At 39.7% G+C, this 22,469-nt stretch overlaps 1 protein-coding gene across 5 annotated transcripts in view; it reads left to right on the forward strand.

The window, feature by feature from the left end:
* PLCE1 (phospholipase C epsilon 1) overlaps nt 1-22,469 on the forward strand; it is a 244,144-nt gene that overhangs the window by 14,203 nt on the left and 207,472 nt on the right. For all 5 annotated transcript variants that reach the window (XM_081158868.1, XM_081158872.1, XM_081158870.1 and 2 more), the window contains exon 2: nt 13,397-14,946. In XM_081158868.1, coding sequence (XP_081014994.1) covers nt 13,747-14,946 — 1,200 coding nt within the window. In that variant the 5' untranslated portion in view covers nt 13,397-13,746. The remainder of the gene's footprint in view (nt 1-13,396; nt 14,947-22,469) is intronic.

A 22,469-nucleotide genomic window follows, 5' to 3' on the forward strand; every position in this document is an offset into this window, starting at 1 on the left:
TGTGGTGGAAAAACCATGGACTCTGGAATCAACAGACATGGTTTCAAATAAAAATAGCTGTGAGTCTTGTTACAAGTTACCTAACCATTCTCAACTTCAGTTTTAGAATATCTAAAATTAGGATAACAATACTTTGTACGAGAAATTGTTGTAAGGTATAAATTAGATGGTATATGAAAAGCATCTGACACTGATTTTCTCTCTAAGTTACTTTCTTTCCTCCAGTGATAAGCTCTGTGTTCCCTTGAAAAGCAATCTGTAGTCCAGAGGCTTGTCTTTGGCTCATCCCCCATTGACATTTTTATTAGATACTTGGATGAAGACATAAAGCCTTATTTCCCAAATTTTCAGATTGCTCAAAGTCGGGAGGATAGCTAATACAATAGGTGATGGAATGGAGGCTCAAAATGACCTCAACAGGCTGGAATGTTGGGCCTTCACCAAATGGGAAGTCAGGCATCTAGCAGGTGGATCAGAGCAGTAAGATTCCACTAGTCTAGGTGACGGATGGAAAGGATCAGAACTGGGGCGGTATCAGTGGCAACAAAAGGGAGTTAACAGTTGGGAAGAACTTTTTAGAAAAACCATCAGTATATGACAACTAACTGGGTGGATGTATGGATAAAGAGGGTTGGAGATGACTAGGAAGTGTCCTTTCTGGGTTCCTGGAAAAAATGGAGGTTCCAGTTAATAGGAAGGAGGAAGTTAGATGGAAGAATTGAATTAGGGAGAGGAGGGAGGACAGTAGTCTGTTTTTGTGCATGGGGTGTTGGCTCCACTCAACAGGAAGTTGGAAAGTCAGGCCTGTAGCTTGTGGGAGAGGCTGTGTCTGGAAAGAGGCATTTGGGAGTCATGCACTGAGAGGTGATAGTTGAGGCTGTGGGTGGGAGGGGATGGGATAGCCAAGGAGTGGCCAGTGCTATTCAGAATCATTAGCATTGTTGGCTCTAACTTGAGATAAGAAGGATAAACAAACCCTTGCCCAAGTGGGACTAGTTCCACTGCCTTCCCCAGCTCTTTAACTCATTAAAGCAAAGTTCTACAGGATGAAAACATCTCATGTAATAATTTCAGGTTTTAAAAAATTACATTATCTAGTTTATTAATTTTTAATCCTTACCCGAGGATATGCTTTATTGATTTTAGAGAGGAGTGGGGGAGAGAAACATCGATGTGAGAGAGAAACTGATCAATTGCCTCCTGAACATGCCCCGACTGGGGATCGAACCCACAACCTAGGTATGTGCCCTGACTGGGAATAGAACCTTCAACCTTTTGGTGTACAGGATGGTGCTGCAACTAATAGTCCTAACCCGGCCAGGACTATGTTTTATTCCTTTTTTTTTTTTTTTTTAATTTTATTATTGTTTAAAATATTACAGATGTCCCTTTTTTTATTCCTTTTTAATTACACTAGTAATACATCAATACATTCTTGATTATAAAGAATGTAAACACTATAAATAAAGTGAAAGCCCCTATTAATTCCTGTCCGATTCTACTTTCTTTTTTAGAAATAATCACTGTTATTAGTTCAGGGCCATTAAGCTGGAGGAGCTGGAAGTAGTGGGGAGAAAGGGAAAAATCGAGTGTATGCTAATGAGTTGGGAACTTTCACCGAGATCCCCAGGTCCAGGCTGATTGATTTGGGGAGGAGTGGGTTGGGTTTGATAACATTTTTCTTTTTACAAATATCATCAAAATTAATATATAAAGTTTAAATTTCTCACTTGGGAGCACCTGAAAATATAGCTCCCTGTGAGAAACCATACGTTGTTCCCTTTTCTCTGGAGTGCATGGGATTTGAGGCAGTTCCAGAATAAGGACGGCTGGAAAATGAAAGGAAGGGGAGCCCTCTTCCGTACCTGCTTTATCCCATCTCTCTCTTTTTCTCTCTCTGGTTTTCCTGCCTTTGATGCTTAAAATCATACATTGTCTCATGAGCAAATTTGGGGTATAAGTATTTTATGCAAAAACACCAGGGCCCTAATTTGCCTTTTCTCCATTTCTATTGCCTTTACTCAGGGCTCAGAGGAGGTTCCACTTTGGACTAAAATGTAAGGAGTGACACCGTTTCTTTTCTCTCCTCTTCCTTCTGTTTAGCACTGACTCAGCAGCTACATACTCTGCTAGGCTGTTAGGAAGCTGCACCATCCCAGGGCCAGACTGCTGAATGCAGATTTCACAGGCAATCCCCTAACAATGACATACACAGCCCTCCAGCATGTGTGACAAGTCTGACTGGGAAATTTTTTTCCCTGGGTATTTCTCTCCAGTTCCCCAAGCCGAGCCCCTCCCAAGTGAAGTCGTCCCTTTTTATAGCACAGTGAAGACTGGGTCATCTTTTTCTTTCACCTTTTCCTACTCCCAGGAAATCTAGGCTGGCCCTCCTCTTCACACTACTCCATGGGCATGAGTGTGAAACATAGCCCTCATCTGTGCATGCTCTAGAGTGGCTGATACCCACTTTTCCAGGTACATCTCTCAGCCCCCTTTCCCCCTTTCTGTACCCACCCTTGACATCTCTTGGCACTCCAGATACTCCAGCAATAAATACCCAACGCTTTCACTACTCAGCCCTCCCTAAACATGGCCGGCATTTCTATTCTGTGCCTTACCATGGGCTGCTCATTTTTGCCCAGCCCTCTTTCTTCTGTACTTTAAATTCAGTTTAGTTGTCAATCACTCCAGAATGCCTTCTCTGACTCCCCCCAGGTCAGATTCACCTCACTGACTTTGAGTTTTCAATTTAGTGTCTCCTCTACTCCACTGTGACAGTCTATCACCTCTCTCTCTCTCTCCCTCTCTTTCTCTGGGACTGAGCCCAGACCTGGAGTAAACAGGCAGAATTCGTGCTTGTTAACCCAGCAGACCTGGGCAGGGATCGTCTTTGTGATTCTTTTCTAGGTTTGCCTTCCTGGCAGATCCCTGACTTTCTAAGTATCATCTTGTTATTTGAACCCCATTATCGAGAAAACTCACTGAGGGGCCTTACCTTGCCATAAATAATTTGGTTGCATTCTGTTTGGATGGTCTGCAGGGTGGAGCATTATCATTTTAGATTCCAGACAAGTCTCTGCCTAGGAGTAGTGGAGAAGTGAGGAGGGACCACACCAAGGTCACAAAAGAGGCCCCTCGATGCCTTTGGGGCTTCCTGTACTGCCCTCACGAACCATAACCCCACCTTGTGTGGAGTCTTTCCTTTTACAAAACACCTTGGCACACCTGATCTCATTTGACCTTTTATTAAAATCGCTTTGGGAGGTAGAAAGAGCTGATTAGACACAGTGGAATGAATGAGGCTTACTCATTTATTTAATCTATAAATATTTATTGAGTTCCTACTATGTCTCCAGTGAGGCCTTGGGAAGATGGCAGTGAACAAAACCAGCACATTCCCAGTTCTCAGAGTTCTGGTTCTAGTCTAGGGAGGCCAACAAGTAACTAGTTTACAAATAAATAATAAATATCATTTCCAGGGGTGGTAATTCTCAGAAGACAATCAGGCAGGGTAATATTACAGAAAGTGATGGGTAGGAGGGGAGGAGTGGCTGCTGTAGAGCAGGCAAAGCCTTTCTGAGGAGATGACATTTGAGCTGAAATCCGAAAGGTGAGAAGGAATGGGCCACGTGACCCCGAGGGACATAGGTGACTTGCTGAAAGTCCAGGGTGGAGCTGGTACTGGGTCCCTGAAGAAGGCTCTTTTCCCTTGGGCACTTCTCTTCCCTCTCTGCCATGTCCTTGGACACCCATGAGTATGTCAGGGACAAATGGGCAGGCAGGGAATGAGGCATGCTGAAGTGTGCTGGGAACTCTCACAAAGCCAGCCTGAAGTTGAAGAGGGGCCACATGAGGGCCAACTTGGCTTCACCTTGTGCCTCGCAGTCATCCTTTTCTCAAGGGATCCCTTAGGACTAAACCTCACCTCTTTCTAGATCAGCAGGAGACACCTTCCCCAAGGCAGCTAAGAGGTTAGCATCCTGACTTTTTTTGTGTGTGGTGAAGTATACATAACAGGACATTTACCATTTTAACCATTTTTAAGTGTATGGTTCAATGGCATTAAGTACATTCATATGATTGTGCAGCCATCACCATCATCCATCTCCAGAACATTTTCATCATCCCAAATTACACCCGGTACCCATTCAACTACTCCTTTCCACTTTTTTTAAAGCCCTGTTGGATCATGGGTAATGAGGCAATAAATGCTATTTACAAAAGCCTCTCCTCCTGATGGGTAGAGTCTCCTGTTTAATGGAGTATCTCTCTGTTTAGTATGAAGACAACTGGTATCGGAATCACCTGGTTGGGGGCTGGGGTGGGGAGAAGTGCCTATTCAAAATGCAAGATCTCCCCTCCCCTTCCTGAGTCAGAATCTCCTGGGCTAGCACTCAAGCTAGTGTATTTTCCCCAAGTTCCCCACATGATTCTGATGCTGCTGTAAATGTGAGAAGCACTAGTTTCAGCCTCATGGGAAGAACCGGTGAGGACGAATATTAGCCAGGACAGAAAAGGCTTGCTATGGGGAGGTATCTGCCTGGGTTTGAGTATCTGCTTCACCTGTGGCTAGGTGAGTAATTCTTGGCAAGTTGCTTAATCTATCTAAACCTGTTTTCTTATCTCTACATTGGAAATTGTGATCACAGTGTGTACCTCACCACAGATGCTATGAAGATTGAATGAGATTATACAGATGAGGTGCTCAAGTTGGTTCCCTACTTGGAAGATCTCAGGTCTTGATGTAGCATAGAGGTGGTAAAGTGACCGAAGAGGCTGCTGTACCCTAGTTATGTTTTCTTAGTTATGGGTAAAGTGAATCCAACTTTACTATTTCGGAAGTGCTTTTTCTTTAGCTGTCATCCCAATGCAGGAAAGTAACCAACGATATTAGTCAGGATAGAAATATATATATATATGCCTTCAGCAGTTGAGCAGGTACAATGTTTTTACTGAAAAATCTTTTCAGAGATGGATTCCCATGGAGAAGTTCCTGAAAGGAAAGGTTAGGTGTTTACTAGCAATGTGTGTAGTGCTTAGCTGTGGGGAATAAGAAAGGAAATGAGGCTCTGGCACATGTCCCAGGTATTTACCACCTCCCTACTTTGGAACAAGGGCAGTTAAAGGTTGTCTAAGATTATTCTGGATGGTTGGTGTAGCAGTAGTTTGAGAGTAATGCTCGCAGTCACTGGTCAGAAAAGCTTCCTGAATAGAATGCAGAAAGGAAGGTGGAGGGGTCTCAGGAGTGAAGTGGGGCAAACAGGCAGGTTCAGGGAACAGAGGACTAGACTATCCTGGCTGAGGAGGAACCTTTATGAAACTGGAGCATTTAGTCTGGAAAGGTTTTACTTGGTCTGATGACGAAATATCGGCTAGATATCAGGTGGTAGAGAGTGCAGGAAGCACAGCCATGAAGGAGAGTTTGCAGGAGCTGAATCATATCTTATTTTGATTAAATCAGGATCATTTTACTGAGAGACTGTAATGTGAGAATGTGTTAGGGTAGTAAAGTGGGTTCTGTTATGCTTAGCTCATCCAGAGTGAATGAGTTTTCATCACATGCATTTTTAATTCTTTGGAAAGACAATTACATTAATTGAGGACTGACTTGTAAAATACCAGTTTGAAAAAGACATTTAGTGAATAGATGTATTGATGTTGCCTAACTCTCAGTGAATTAAAAATTGCTTGTAATGTGAGCTGTAGGTACCCTACCTAAATGGTGGCAGTTGGTTGCTTGAGGAGGCCTGTTATATTTCTGATGGATAGGATAGGTAAGGCAAGCCCTTCAAGGAAGCCACTCTGGGCTCTTCCCACTTTTCTCTAACCCCTTCATTGCAAGGCTCCCCTTGAACTGGTATGAGAACTTTCTAGCACCTAGAATGGTTCTGCTGCTTCTGCTGCAATTATGCTTAATGAGGGCAGAGTAGCTTCAAAGTGCTAGCCAACTCACAAGCTTTTATGCCAGGTCCAAGAAACAGCCAAGATTTCCTCTCTTGTTTTTTCTCTTGCTTCACTTCCCAGGGCAGAGTCCTCATTTATAGACTATGACATTCTCTGGGAAGTCGTTGATTATGACTTGAATCTGTTCTGGTTTCTGCCATCTCTATCTTTATTTTTTTATCTATTGCACAATTAGTATACACACGATTGAATGATTTCCCCCACTTTCTAACTCCCTGGACTATACAGTTCAATGTTTTATAATATTAGTTCATTTCCTTAGTTTTTTTCTTTTTGGCTCTATAATAACAAATGATTTCCCTGTTGACAGGGATTTTGCCTTTCTTTTCTTGTGAAATCATGTGATACCTTGCATATGTGCTAAGCTCCCAGTAAACTAGTAAACCTTAAACAATTATTTAGTGGCATGCACTCGATGAAATAAGGAAAATTTTCACAGACTAACATACAAACACTATTCTATCAAAAGCAATAAGTGAGCAAATATTTACTGAGCCTTTATAATTGTTGTACTGGAAGGTGATTTACAAGAATTGGACATGGTCCTGTATCAGGAAGTAATTTGTGTATAATTACTCTGCAGAGGTTTTATAATGGTAAGAATAAAAGGTACTATTTTCTCACATGTGGAATCTAAAGAACTTAATAAACTGATTAACAGAATAGATTCAATGACATGGAAGTATAGATCAGACTGACAAATCTCAGAGGGATGGAGGAGGACAGGCGGGTGGAGGAGGAGAGATTAGCCAAAGGATTTATATGCATATATGCACAACCCAGTGGTGTGGAGACGGACTGGGGAGGGGGGTGGGACAGGGTGAAATGGGTCAATGGGGAGAAAAAGGAACATCTGTAATATTTTAAACAAAAATTAAAAAATAAAAGAATAAAAGGTACTATTTTTTATGGATTACCATGTCATAGGATTATTGTGAGGACTACATGAGAAACTATTATGTTTCTCCATTTTACAGATGTAGAAACTATGCCTTAGCAAGGTTAAATGAGTTGTCTAAGGTCAGTCTATTAAGTGTGAAGGGTGGGATCCAAATTGAGACCAATTGATTCCACTATCCTGGTGCTTTGTGGTCAGCTGAAATTTTCAGGATCATATTGTACAGTTGAGCAGGTTGTTCACTGCTCAGAGGTTACTGGCTAAAGATGTAAGTGGGATCGAAATGTAGACTATAGTCCACTTGAAAAGCTGATAATGGGTGGCCACCACCCCAGTCAAGATATAGAGCATTTCTGTCATTCTCAGAAAGTGCCCTGTACCATTTTATAGTCTTTCCACTCCTTGTCCCCCTGCAACCATTGATCTGACTATCTCCATGGCTTAATTTTGCATGCTGTAGAACAGCACTGTCCTATAGAACTTTGTGATCGTGGAAATATTCTGTATGTCTGTGCTGTCGGATACAGTTGCCACCAGCCACATGTGACTGTTGAGCTCTAGAAATGTGACTAGTACAGGTGAGGAACTGAATTTTTAATTCTACTTAATTTAAATAAATTTAACTTAAACTTTAGTAGCCACATGTAGTTAGTGGCTGCTGTATTGGACAGCACAGGTCTAGAATATCAAATAAATGGAATCAAGTCAATGGCTGGCTTCTTTCAAACAATCTAATGTTTTTGAGAGTCACCCATGTTTGTTATGTAATCAGGAGACCATTTCTCTTATTGCTGAGCAGTATTCCATTGTATGAATATGTCATAGGTGGTTTATTCATCTGTTGATAGACTTTGGGGTTGTTTCCAGTTTGGGCTTTCATGAATAAAGCTGATATAAACATTTGCATGCAAGTCAATATTTGTGGGTGTGTGTTTTTACTTTTCTTCCACGAGCGGAATTTTTGGGTTATATGGTAAGTGTATGTTTAACTTCATAAAAACTGCCAAACCATTTACCAAAGTGGCTGTGCCGTCTTACAATCTTACCACAATATTCCAGTTGCTCTGCATTCTTATCAGCTTTGGGATAGCCAGTCATTTTAATTTTAGCCATTCTAGTGGGAACGAAGTGCTACCTTTTTGTAATTTTAATTGGTATATTCCTGCTGACCAATGATGTTAAACATTTTTTGTTTCATGATCTTGTAGGTCATTTGTATTTCTTCATTTGTAAAGTGCTTATTCAAACATTTGCCCATTTAGAAAATAGGGTCATTTTAATTATTGAGTTTTAAGAGTTCTTTGTATATTCTGGATGTAAAATTCTTTGTTCAATATTTACATTACAAACATTTTTCTACCGTTCATTCTATGGCTTACCTTTTGAAGAACAGATATTTCTCATTTTGATGAGGTTTAGTTTTCCTATATGGTTTGTGCTTTTGTGTTCATTCTAAGAAATTTCGGCTTACTCCAGTGGTTGTCAAGATTTTCTCCCATGTTTTCTTTTGGAAGTCTTGTAATTTTAGCTTTTACATTTAAGACTATGAACCATTTTAACTCTTATGTGTGGTGTGAGGAAGGGAGTGAGGTTCATTTTTTTTGTACAGAAACTTGGGTTGCTCTGTCACAATTTACTGTAATTTTGTGAAGTGTGTTTTCAAAAAACACACTCTTCTTTTGCCTGTTTAAAAAATTGGGTTTTACCTGCTTATTATTGAGTTGTAAGGGTTATTTTTTATATATTTTGGATACAAGAACTTTTTCAGGTACATGTATTGTGAATATTTTCTCCTAATCTGTGGCCTGTCTTTGTTTCTTAATGCAAATTTTTTGAAGAGCAGAAGATTTAAATTTTGATTAAGTCCATTTTACCTTTTTAAATAATGGTTTAGTGCCATTTGTGATTTGTCTATAAAATTTTTGCTGTATCCCAAGGTCATAAACATTTTTTCTGCTTTCTTCTAGAAGGTTTATAGTTTTAGATTTTAACTTTAGGTATATAATCCATTTTGAATTAATTATTGTGTATAATGTGATGGAAGGGTTAATGTTTGTTCTTTTTCTGTTTGGATTCAACACCATTTATTGATTGTCCTTCTCCCATTGAACTACCTGTGCACCTTCGATGAAAAGCCACTTGAGTGTATATGTGTGGGTCTGTTTCTGGACTCTATTCTATTCTATTCATCTAAATTTCTATCCTTATGTCAGTAACACACTGTCAAGATTACTGTAGCTTTGTAGTAGTCTTTAAATTAGGCTGTGTTCCCAGTTATTTTTGGCTACTGTAGTTCCTTTACATGTTCTATGAATTTGCTAGATTGTTTCAGTACTTGAAAATCAATCAAAATAGTTTACCAACCTATTAAAGGGGAAAAATCATATAGTCATTTCAATAAATGCAGAAAAAGCATTGGGTAAAACTCGATAAAAACTTCAGCAAACTAGAAATACAGGGGAACATCCTCAGTTTAATAAAGGGCATCCGTAAGACACCTAGAGCTAACATCATATTAAATAGCAATGTGTTGAATATTCTCCCTCTAGGACTGAGAACAAACCAAGGATGTGTGCTCTTCATACTTATATTAGCTTCAAAATTGGAGATCCTAGTCAGTACACTAAGGCAAGAAGAGATAATAAAAGGTACACATTTTGGAAAGAAAGAAGTAAAACTTTCTTTATTTGCAAGGTGATTGGAGACTGTGTTTACAGTGAGGATTTTCTTTCTTCGTGAGTTTACAATTGAGAATTAACCTGTTATAGACAAACTTTCTTGTGATTCCCCATTTTACTATATTATCAGTGTATTAGTTCAAAAATATTTTTGTACGTTTCTAATCTACCTACCAGTCAATCTCTGATATCTAATATACACAAAGAGTATAAAGATTAGGTTATCTCTGGATTTTCTGGGTCACAAGTCTTGCATCCCAGACTGAAACTTTTCTAATAAAGAAAGTAGACCTTACGAAGGGTTAAGTGTTTGGGGTCTTGGGAAAGGACCCAGATTAGTACACCAATGCCTTTGGAGAATGTTTTAAAATCTCTGTGTCTTTGTGAGTTATGGAATTTCCATCATAATAGTGCAGAGAAAGGAGGTCAGGAGGGAGTGGAGCAGCAGACATTCAGTGGTGAAATAGTGAAGACTGACTCATCATGTAGGGTTTGGGTGTGGGTGTGCACACTTACAACTGTGCACAGTGTGTGCATGTGGTAGGGAGAAGGGGAGGAAAGGGTTGTGCAGACAAAATGTTTTCTTTAATCTCTTTGCAGAGTGGGATTTAGGGAAGAGAATGCATAAGTAAATAACTGTGGCATGGTTGTTTGTCATACACTGTATACTCATAGGGACTCTATAAAACTCTATAAAACTCTAAGTTTAAAGATGCAATTAGGACTATTAAATTCTGTTACCAGCGTGGACAGTTACCCTAGTATTGTTTTTCCATCATAGTGAAATTTTTGAGAAACTTTTACCTTGCCCGTACCATCTGATTTAGCTGCTCTTCCTATTTGTTAACCCAGATCATGACCCTATTTGCACTGTACCTTACTGATGATTTATTAGCTTGTAAGGAAATCAAGGGCAGATCCCTGCCTCATTTAATTTTGCACTCGATAAATATTTGTTGAATAACGGAATGGCATGAGATGGAGCCAAGACAGTGCTCCAGGGAGTCAGCTCCCTCTGATGTTGCTCAGTCCTGATTACAGCTGCAGGCAAAACAAAGACAGCCTTCCAGAGACAAACTCAAATAAAAGAGAGTCTCCCAGAAACCATGAGTATCTGCAGCCTGGGATATCAGAAATTCAAACTCATGGGGTTTCAGACTAGATAGCAAAGAAAGCAGCATAACTGTAGTGAAGAGCATAGGTTTGGGAGTTAGATTCTTTGGGTTTGAATCCTGACTCCGCCATTTTTCTGTGGTGTGATCTTTGGCAAGTGACTTAGCTTTTCTATCCTTTGGTTTCTAATCTGTCAAATATGGATAATTATAGAACTTATTTGTACTAGTTATCAATTGTTGTGCAACAAATTACCCTAAGATTTAGTGCCTCAAAACAATAAGCATTTATTATCTCTCAGTTTCTGTGAGTCAGGAATTTTGGAGGGTCTCAGCTGAGTGTGGTTCTGGCTCAGGGTCACTCATGAGGTTACAGCCAAGATGTAGACTGTGGTTGCAGTCATATGAAGCTTTTAGTGAGGTTGGAGGATCCCCTTCCAAGGTAGCTCACTCAAGTGGCTTTTGGCAGGAGCCTCAATTCTTGCCACAGGGAACTCTCCTTATGACATGGCAGCTGATTTCCCCCAGAGCAAGCAAGAGAGGAAGAACATGAAAGTAACCTCAGTAACTTTTATGATCTATTCTCAGAAGTCATACACTGCTACTTCCACCACATTCTATATGTCATAAGGAAGTCATGAACTACAGCCTACATTCAAGGGAAAGGGAATTAGGCTCCACCTTTTGAAGGGAGGAGCATCAGAGAATTTGTAGATATATTTTACACTGTCACACTATCTTATATGGTTGAGTAATAATTACATGAGATAACAGTAGCAAATGCTTAGAACAGGACTTAAGCAGTACCTACCTTGAATCACCTTCCTCATGGGTAAGAAAGGACAGATTAACTGTCAAGCACTTGAAAAATTACCCTAAGAAAATAGAGCAAAGACACCAAGTAAGTGCCATAAGCTATTAAAGTTATATGTATAGTTCTTGACATGAAAAGCTGTTCATCTTTTAAAATTTAAAAAGCAGATATAAAGCAGCAGGTATAATATGATCTGGTATTTGTTTAGTTGTATACATAGCCAGGGCCTAAAGAGGCTTTTTGAGAGATTTCAATCCACCATTTGTTTCCCACTCAGCACCTCTCTTCTTTGTTCACCTTTTCCTCTTTTTCTGCATTCTTTTTTATAATTTGAATTTTTTTTTTATGATTCTAATATTTTGACTTACTAACTATGGCTTTTAAAAAAGTGGTTGCATTGGGGTTTGTAGTATACATCTTTAATTTATGACAGCCTGCCTTTAAATAATGTTATACCAATTCATGTAGAAAGTAATCTTTTTTTTTTTTTTTAATATATCTTTATTGATTTCACAAAGAGGAAGGGAGAAGGAGGGAGAGAGAGAGAGAGAAACATCAATGATGAGAGAGTCATCATTGATCGGCTGTCTCCTGCACACAGCCAACTGGGGATTGAGCCCGCAGCCTGGACATGTACCCTGATCGGAAATCGAACTGAGGTCTCCTGGATCCTAGATCGATGCTCAACTGCTGAGCCTTGCCTAGCCGGGCTAGAAAGTAATCTTAATAACAGTACCAATCTATTTCCCTTCTCTTGACCTTTGTGCTATTGTAATACATTTTACTTCTGCATTTGTTTAGAAACTCCATAATACATTGTTATCATTTTTGCTTTAAGTGGTCAATTATCTGAAATGATTTTAAACGTAAGAAAAATTGTATTTATCTACACATTTAACATTTTTCATGCTCTTCATTCCTTTGCATGGATACTGTCTGCTATTATTTTCCTTCTGCCTAAAGGACTTTCTTTACCCTTTCTTGTATGTAGATTTCTTGTATGTAGTAATGAGTTCTTTCAGTTTTTATAAGCCTAAAACTATTTTATTTTTGTTTTCAAAAGATATTTTTGCTGGGTATAGAATTCTAAGTTGGTACATTTTTCTTTCAGTATTTTAAAGATTTATTCCACTCTCTTCTGGCTTGCATTATTTCTGCTGAGAAGCCTGATATCATTTTTATCTTTGCCCCCTCTACTTAATTTGTCTTTTTTCTCTAGCTTTCTTAGTCTCATTGAACTCTCAACTTTGTGTGTGTGTGTGTGTGTGTTTTAAATCAGTCACACCATTGTGTTCTACCTAAGTTCCACATCTTTCCCCTGTAGCCTACATACTCTGAAGCCGTAAGCTAGGACATTTATAGGGCTCACCTAATTATTTTTCTTCTTTCAGGGATCACTGTTCTTTGTTGCCTATTGTTCAATCTCTGAAAACCATTATTTCATTATTTTTTCTGATTTTTTTCAGTTGTTTAAGAGAAAAGGATAAATTTGGTTCCTGTTACTCCATTTTGACTGGAAAGAGAAGTGCTGAAATATTAAATCAGAAAAACAAAGACCCACAGCATTAAAATAACCTCTTTTTTATCTTTTAAATTTTTTAAAAAAATTTTAATTATAGATGACATACAATATCATGTTAGTTTCAGGTGTACAGCATAGTGATTAGACATTTATGTAACTTACTAAGTGATCACCCCCAATAAATATAGTACCCATCTGACACTAAGCATAGTTATTACAATATGATTAACTTTATTCCCTTTGCCATACTTTATAGCCTGTGACTGTAAAACTAACTTCTGATTGCAAAACACTTTCCCCAAAATTGGTTCATATTTTGCATTTGCTTAGAATTATGAGTTTATTAAAAAATTCATTTAATTCCACAGTGTTTGACATACTCCCCCCCCCCTTTTTTTTTTTTTACAGGAAACATTCAAACTGGATTTTTAAATAATTACAAGTCAGTGATGGATCAGAAGTTGCAGAATGCAATCCCAAATAGAAGTCTTCAAAAGAATTGCTTTAAATAACAGAGGAAAGAAAATTGATCTACTACTCTAAAACCCTGATCTAGAAAAACATATTACACATGCTGGGAAGTTAAAACTGGGGAAATTTATCTGGCTCTTAATGCATCTGAATCAAAGGAACTGTCATTTTCTCAAAGGAATTTTATATATGATATTTTTTTAATAACCAGTTGTTTTATTAAAATCTTGATATGATTACTAGGGAGGAGAAACAGAGTAGTAGGTAAAACCTGCGTGTTAGTCAAGATGACTTCTGAAGAAATGGCAGCTTCTAATCTCATACCTGTGACTCAGAGAAAAGTGGTGTCTTCTCAGTCAGCTGTAGATGAAAGTAATGAAAAGGCTTCAGACGTCAGTGTTCCAAAGGCACACACTGTCAGGCAGAGTGGGCGGGCTTCTCATACCATCTCAAAACCAAACAAACTTAAAGAAGAATCTTCTGGAAGCAACTTGCCTAAGATTCTCTCGATAGCAAGGGAGAAAATAATGAGTGATGAAAACAGTAATGAAACATGCTGGGAGAAAAGCATGCCAGATTCTGTGGAAAACCTTAACATGAACTATAACAACGTATTGGAAAACCATCAGTGTGGTCTTCCTCAGAGCCAATTTTATGAAACATGTGATTCTGTCACAGAGGAAGGCCTCTGTTTGGAAACTGGAATCCCTTCTTCACTGGAAAGAAAGGTGTTCCCTGGAATTCAACTGGAAATAGAGGGACGTCCCATGGGCATCAGTCCCTTAGGAAATCAATCGACAGTCATAGAGACCAGTGGCGCACACCCTGACAGCGACTTGACAGTATTTCACTTTCATTATGAACTTGACAGAAGAATGTCAGACACTTTCTGTACCCTATCAAATAACTTGATTTTGGATGATTGTGGAAACTGTGTTCCACTGCCTAATGTTGGTGGGGAGCAAAAGAAAAATTATATGGCATATGCTTGTAAACTGATGGAATTGACAAAAAGCTGTGATAATGAGAACGGGCAGCTACAGTGTGATCATTGTGACACCATGAATGATGAATACTTGTGCTGTGAAGGTTCCTGCCGAAAGGCCAATATGGTATGTTCAAGTGACAGCTTTTGCAGGGAGGATTTTACTGATAGTCCATCTGCCGAGACCTTTCTGAGCCATTTTGAGGACTTCCCTGATAATTGTGAAGATGTAGAAGATTATTTTAAAAGTAAAAAGGAGCGGTCCACTTTATTAGTGAGGAGATTTTGTAAAAATGACAGGGAAGTTAAGAAATCTGTGTATACTGGGACAAGGGCAATTGTGAGAACTCTGCCTTCTGGCCACATTGGACAGGCAGCTTGGAGTTACATTGATATGAAGAGAAGTGGTCTCTTACTGCCATATGGGAGAGTAACGGGCCAGCTGTCAACAGTGATTAGGCAAGATGGGAGCCGATGTCTGTCAGAAGCCCAGTGGTATCCGGTAAGAGTTAAAGTTTCTATCATTTTCTAAAGCTTGATATTTCAAAATCCAAATTTAATTCATATAAAGTTTTAAGTTCTGTCAAATTATGATTTATAGGAGAAGTATTTGTAGTTATTGGAAACAAGTAGACCTAACAGATACTCCAAGTGATAGCTGTCAAGACTGAGTTAACGCTGCAACAATATAAGTAACAAAATACACATATGTATGTCATCAGGAGTGGAGAATTACAGAGATTTCCTGGTTACTATGTGTGGAATAACAAGACAGAAACTCCTGGTCGTGGAAAAATTCCATCAACTGAATATATAGTTGTGTCCTTTGGAGATACATGCCTATGTCTTCTTTTATCATGTTTTTAGTTTGCAAAGCTGAAGGGAACTTAAAATCCAAATTCCTCTGTTTTCCAACCAACATTTCCAGTTTCTCCCCTCTTAACCTTTTTTGTGTGCCGTGGACCCCCTGTGGAAATTTGGTGAAGCCTGTGGACTCAGAATGCTTTTAAATGCATCAAATGAAATGCAAAACATTATAAAGGACACAAGTTATGTAGATATACATTTATCAAGATATTTTTTGAAATTGTGACATAGCAGGGTAGATGCATCTTTATTAACACACTAAACAGTAGTATCCAGTGATGTGCTAACTGCCATCATTTCAAATGATGAATCTAGGTAAGGAATGGTTTTCCTGGGTCTTTCCCAGTTTTATCGTCCTGAGAAATCTCTCAATCCTGCGCAAACCAGGACAGTTGGTTGCACTAAATATAAATACTATTTTAGGGTCTCTACCATGACTGTAATATGTTGAAATATATGTGATTTCTATTGATCACAAAATCAAATAATGCTACGACTACTGAGGTTTGCTGTCTATATTCATAATTGAAGGAAATACTAAATTTCTAAACCTCACATTCCAGTGTTTCACAATTCCTTAAAATCTGACCCAGTCTAGAAAAACATCCTTTTCATTGAAATATAACTAGCATATTTTTACTTTCATCATCAGTTATTGTAGCTAATATTTATTGTGCATTTTACATGTGCCAGGCATTGGGCCAAATAATTTATTCTTGATTCATGCAATCATCTCAATTCCCCCCTGGTATTGGTATGATTGTTAATCCCATTGTATTGCTAAGAAAACAGAGTCTCAGAGAAGTCATGTGTCCTGTCCAACGTCACTTAGCTAATAAGTGGTATAACTAGGATTGTAATCTAGGCAGCTAACACTCTTGAGTTCCTCAAGATCCAGAAAGAAACAAAGTTTAGAGTAAGCTTTCAAAGGAACAGACAAATTCTCTTCATTTCAGCATCTGTTGACTTAGTGGCTACATTCACTGATGCTTAGGTATCTCAGACTTGGCTGTGTTTGATATGGTAGGTTACATGTTAGAATCACAGTGTCCAGCCGCCCACCTCCCAGACCCTCTGAACCAGGATCGCTAGGGTAGGTAGGGCACAGCATGAATATTTTTTCAAAGTTTCTCTGGTAGTTTTGTGATTCTGTGGAGTTGAGAACCACTGATCAGGAGCTTAAATTGAGCTCTTTGGTCTTCTCTGGGACATTTTGGGACTATTTCCTCTGCCCTAAAGACCATGACCCTGCCTGGGCTCTCAGGAGTGTCAGTGCTGACCTGGGAGCCTGCCTGAAAACGGACAACCTGCAGGCCCTTCTCTCTGTGCATTCGACCTACCTTTCACCACAGGTGTCAGCAGGTTTGTTTTTACATCTTCACCTGATACCTCATGAAACCTGAGCACAGTCAAGGTGGTGTCAGTTACCCATATGCTCCCCAGCTCTTCTGACCAAATTCTGCATTTTGTCCATGCAGAGGGAAAGGACTTCATCACAGCAGTGTGTCAGCCCACTTAAAAATGCAGCAATTTTTAAATTCATGTTCACCTGAAATTGAACATTAAGAACACAACAGAAATTTAAATACAGCAAAGTAAGTGGAAGTAGATTGCATGAGAACCATTATCATAGTCCCTCCCTCCAACTCCCCCTTCCACACACACACACACTTACTTATACAGTCATGAGGGCTGTGAATCTTGTGTAAATTGCAGGATAATTTTTATCATACCTGTACTCATCCTCCAGTTCCTGGAACCCTACCACTTTTCTGAAAATGTTCACAGGTCCTTAGCTGAAATCTGCCCCTTTCTATCCATCAGAGGTCCTAGAATGGTAATTTCCAATGAAAAGAACTGAAGTGATAATGCAAATCATCTCCTCTCTCTTTCTAGTCTCTAGAGGCTGGGAGAGGTTGCCACACCTTGGTCAGATTGGACTCCAGGAACTTCTGTCTCCTCTCTCACTGGGTTTCTGGGAGGCTGTGGGCATTTTTATTAATCCTTAACATGAAGCTGGGGGATGGGCTGACTGCCCTGTCCTTTCTTGGGGGAAATTTCTGAAAGGGAGAAACCTTTTTGAACACTCATACCATCGCAGGAATGAATCAGCATTTTCTCAAGTATAGTATTCTCCCTGTATCTTTTTTTTTCAAGTTTTGAGTCTGGTAGAAATCCTTCTCAAATTATAACCACTTTCCCCCAGCTCCTATAAATTGCTTCCTTCAGCTAAAAAAATGCAAACTCTAATGCTATACTCGTGGTTCCAGTTTTCTGATTATTTCAAGGGTCCCCCAGATTATAAATGTATTAAGGGCAAGAAATGGCCCGACCTTTTTTCTACTCTTCATAATGTAAGCATAATGCCAAGTGTATAGAAAACAGGACAGTGTCAAGCTAAGAAACACGGTCTCTGGAGTCAGCTGGCAGTGCCTGATGAAGAGTAAGCGCTACCAGTCTCACTCCAGTCATTTATGACATGCTTTGTCATGAACATGTCCCCACCCTCTGCTCTTGGTAGCTTCTCACACAGGGAAGTTTACAGAGGTATGAATTTGAATGTATGTCCCTCAATCCATGATGTAGTCATTTCAGCAATCCTTCCCACATATTTAAAGAATGTGTTATTTATCCAATTAGTTCCTTTGCCTCACTGAAAATATTTTTTTCTTGTGTGCCTTTGTCAAAATGACCCAATTACTTTATATTTGCACAGCTGTGCAGAGGAGAATGGATTTGAATGGGAGACATTAATGAGGATTAATACTGGCTGACTAACCATATTGGTATCCTCCTCTCCCTGCTTATAAAAAATTAAAACCCTGCCCCTTATCCAGTTACAGCCACACTCCCTCTCTCCTGCTTTCAATTTATTGGCTCAAGAAGATGGTATATTTTGGCAAGTGGCTAAAGTCTCCAGGTTAAAGATTGGTTAAGATTGTTTTTCCTTTTAAAAAGTGCTCTCCCTGCCTGAATTTTGGGGAGTTTAGGTACCTAGAGTTATTCTGAATGCGAAGTACAAGAAGTTCCTGCCTCTCCTGGAATCGTTCATGTAACCTGAGTTCCACATGCACTGAAGGATGGAACATGGAGGAAACGAGGGTGGCCCATCAGCTCCTGTAATTATCACTTTATTTATTTCGCTGCTTTGATCCACAAGAGGATTTACTGTACAGCAATATGTACAGCAAAATAATAAAAAAAGTTAAGTTTTATTTCAAAAATCAGAATAGAAAAACTATATATGAAAAAGGAAAATCAAAACCGGCTTCTATGTTGCTAGTTCCTTTTCTGCTTGCTTCCTTCTAAAATGTGTTTTTCTTCACATTTTTTTTACTCTCTAATAGAGAAAATTCAACTTAAGGGGCAATGGAAGTTTTTTGAGTGTTTACTATAAATACCTTTGTTGGTATATATATCCTTGATTCTGTATTTTCTGTTACGTATAAAGAGACCAACCAATAATAAATTCATTGTCTAAGTTGTAACTTTTATGGGAGATCAAATGTCTGCTGAGCCCTGCCGTTCAGTGTTGTAATAGATGGCTGTTGAAATAGCAACATGACTTGTTTTCTCATCTGGAAATTTGGTCTCCCTGCATCTTGCATACAGTTTGGACCTTGAAATAATTAAAATTTCACAGGGTGCACAGGCTAAGCTAAAAGTAAAAGCCTGTGCTTGGTGACATGCCAGGCCTCTTCCATGACTAAGGGTTATGTCAGGTTCATGACATGGGTATAGGATGATGCTGGCCCCTTCCTGCTGAGCACAGTGAAAGGGAATCCAGCTCCCGGCCAGTCCCTGTTTGGTTTAGTCACGTCTAGTGGATCAGTGGAAAAAGTGACGAACTGTCAGAGGCCAGTTCTGTGATAATTGGACGACTTTCGCTTATTAGCTGCATTGGGACAGTTTAGGGTAAATTTACTTCCACACTTTGTAGTTACACCAGCTCTTTGATTAGGATTTAGCAAAAAATGGAATGAAAAATGTGGCTGGACTGTAGTTTAAGATGAATGTACTCATGGCCACTGTTATTCTCATGTTAGCCTCTGGACAGTATCAGCACTGGGACCTTTTTTCCCCTTTCCTTTCCCCAGATGTCCTGCATAATGGGAATTGGCAGCTGGAGAGGCTCCACCCCTGGAAGTGGGCCATGGTTAGAATGTGGCCTGAAAAGAATCAGAAGCCATGGGCAAGGATAGGACCATCCAGTGGAGCCCTGATCTGATCCACACCCTGCATTTTTACACAGGAGGGACTCAGGCTGCCCATAGAATGACCTCAAAGAGTGATGAGTGATAAGAGTGTCCTTCTCCCCCTCATCCCCTCTTTCAGTGCTGATTCAAGAACAGCACTATAAGCCCCAAGGGAGTGGTACAGAGGTTTCTTCTCTTGTATTTCACATTCCCTCCCTGCCAGCTCCTTCCCCCACTGCAGACCCCAGTTCAGAGTTTCTCTGACAGGCAATGTTCAATGCATATTTCTTGAATTATAAATGAAGAAAGGCAGTTTCCCACCCACTGCTGATTTCTCCTTCTCTCCTTCCCCAGACCAAGTGCAACAGGCTTGTTAGCTATCCTCCCTGACCCTCAGAGTTTGGGACCAGTTCCTTTGTGTAATACCTAGGACAGGATCAGAATTTTCCACTGATATTCAGAATGGTCTTTGTCAGTCGTGTGAACCTAAAGATCCATGCTTGTCACCTCCACTGACCTGGCCTAAAAGACAAAGAAGGGACGTGCTTGGACCTACTTGTTCCTGGCCCCTCATTTCAACTGGCTATAAAAACCCTTGGGAAAGTTTCCAAACATTTTGCATTTATAAGGGGACACCTGAGACTGGTGTGATCTGCAGTGGGCCAGGGAGGAAAAAAACCTTGTCCTCTCAAGATCCCAGAGCTCTGTCCCTGCCTTTCAGAACCCCCAGTCCTCACAGGCAGGGGTTTTCACCACAGGCCAGAGGGAATCTAGCTTCTTTTTCTCAGTGGTCGTCAAGGATGGGGCTGGTGGTAAAGGGATAGGGACAGCATGTTGAGTTTGTTAATTAGGAAGATCATTCTTGGAGTTTGGGAGGTGTCTGGCCAGTTCCTTCAAACCATGTGACCCTCAGTACTCTCATTAGTAGACCTGCTCCTGCCCCAAAGACCCAAGTATCAATTCCAGCTCTGCCATTAACTGGTTGACCTTAAGCAAGTCACTTTAGGACCTAGGATTTTAGTTCCTTTGGCTATAAAAGAAAGTGAGCAGACATGTATTCATTGCCTTCTCTGTGTCAAACACTGTGTATATAATTTGCGTATATTAATAAATTATAAATTACACATTTCCTCTTAACTCTAAAAGCCCAGCCTCTGCGACTTCCTGATTCAAGTCCTGACCCTGGCTTTTGGGTGGAGTGAATAGTCTACCTCTCCTAGTAGCATCTCCTGGAGGTTTGATTTGGATAGAAACTTGTCACTCTAACACTTGGAGTAGAGGGAAGGCAAGGAGAGATGCATTTATCCTGGGCTAAGCCCTGAAATGCCTGTATCAGTGAAATAGCAAGCACCTAGTGGACACTTACTGTGTGCCAGGCACTGTGCTTCCAGACATCTTTCCTCCTTTTTCCTCCTTTCATTCTCACATCAACTGTCTACAAGGTCAATATTATGAACATCCCCATTTCATGCTCATTATAAGTAATGTGACCCAGGTCACACAGTGTAAGGACTTGAACCCAGGTCTGACTGCCTCCAAAGCCCGTGATTATATTTGCTCCACAGAAGTTCCTCTGAAAGATTCTGATGTAACTCATCCCTAACTTGGCAGAGGTTCTATTCTCTTATTAAATGTGCAAATGTTGAGCTGGATGAGTCCTTGAGCTGTTTCTTTCTTCAAATGTGAGCTGGGTGTGACCTTTGGATGAAATGGGAGATGTGGGGAACAATACCAATTCTTAATGTGAGGGGTGTGTTGGCTATTGAAAAGGCTAAGATTCATTTTTATGACTCAGCCTACTAGGGGAGGAAACCAAGCCCGAAGGTTTGAATTTTTTACTGAATTGCTGTAATTTAGAAGTACATTTTAAAAGTTTTATAAGCAAGTAAGCAAGGACAAAGTCCAAAGAAAACTGCACACATCTGACTCAGAATCTATAGCTTATTCATGATCACGCTGAAATGACCAAAACTAATGGGAACATAATTTAGTATTTTTCCATTGTAATTTAAAGTTTTCTGTGATTTTAAAGGATTCTGACCAACTAACCTGAGTATGAAAAATATTACCCAGTAAAATTTCTTTCTGTAATCACACCATTAAAATGAAGTTTTCATCTACTTCCCAAGGTTGTGAGGCTAGAGAAAAAATTGAGCTGTTTGTGTTCAAGCACTTAGCAAACATAAAATGTCCCTGCAATTATAACTTTTCTCCTCTTTATTCTCTGAGGATTCAGAGTGAGGTACCTGGGAAAAAGGGATTCAAAAACTTGCGGAGGCAGCTTAGCAAAACCAGAGTCAGCTGTTTCCTTTCATAAATGCTGCAAGCACTGAGTCGAACCTGCTCACCGAAACCCGATCCTTTGGTTTCCCTTTTGTGATGCTGGCCTAGTTTTAATAACTTCTTTTCAGCTTAATATTAGGTGACTTTTATCACCGACACCTACTTTGTCTTATTCCTGTGTTTTAATAGAATAAGGAATCACTTTGTCAGTAGACCATGTTGGGTTGCCTAGCTTCAGAAAGATTTAGCACCAAATTATAAATGGTGACACTTTAATAGTGAGTGTGGATATGTCTCGAGAGCCAGCATGTGGGAGTTTGGCCGTTGGAAAGCCCCATGGCTTCAGTTTTTCCAGATTGTGTACCCTTCCATCAAATAGTAATTTCTTAACCTTGAAAAACTCTCTTCTAGAACAAGGAAAAAGTTCATTTGAGTTCTAAATTGGTTAATCCAAAACTTATTTAGTAGCAAATGCACTACTTTTCTCTTTAATGAGACCAGAAAATGGTCTGAGGCCCTGGATGGATCAGCCAGTTCTCCTTTTGATGGCCACAAACCAAATCAAGGCACCTAATGATGGTGCGACTCTGGCATGACTGATATTTTGTGAGGGTAATGCTATTATTGTGGCAACCATATTTTCCAAATAAAAAGTTGGGAACATTTTATTGACAGAAGA

Source organism: Miniopterus schreibersii (assembly GCF_964146895.1).
Source record: "Miniopterus schreibersii genome assembly, chromosome: 14".
NCBI classification, from domain to species: Eukaryota; Metazoa; Chordata; class Mammalia; order Chiroptera; family Miniopteridae; genus Miniopterus; species Miniopterus schreibersii.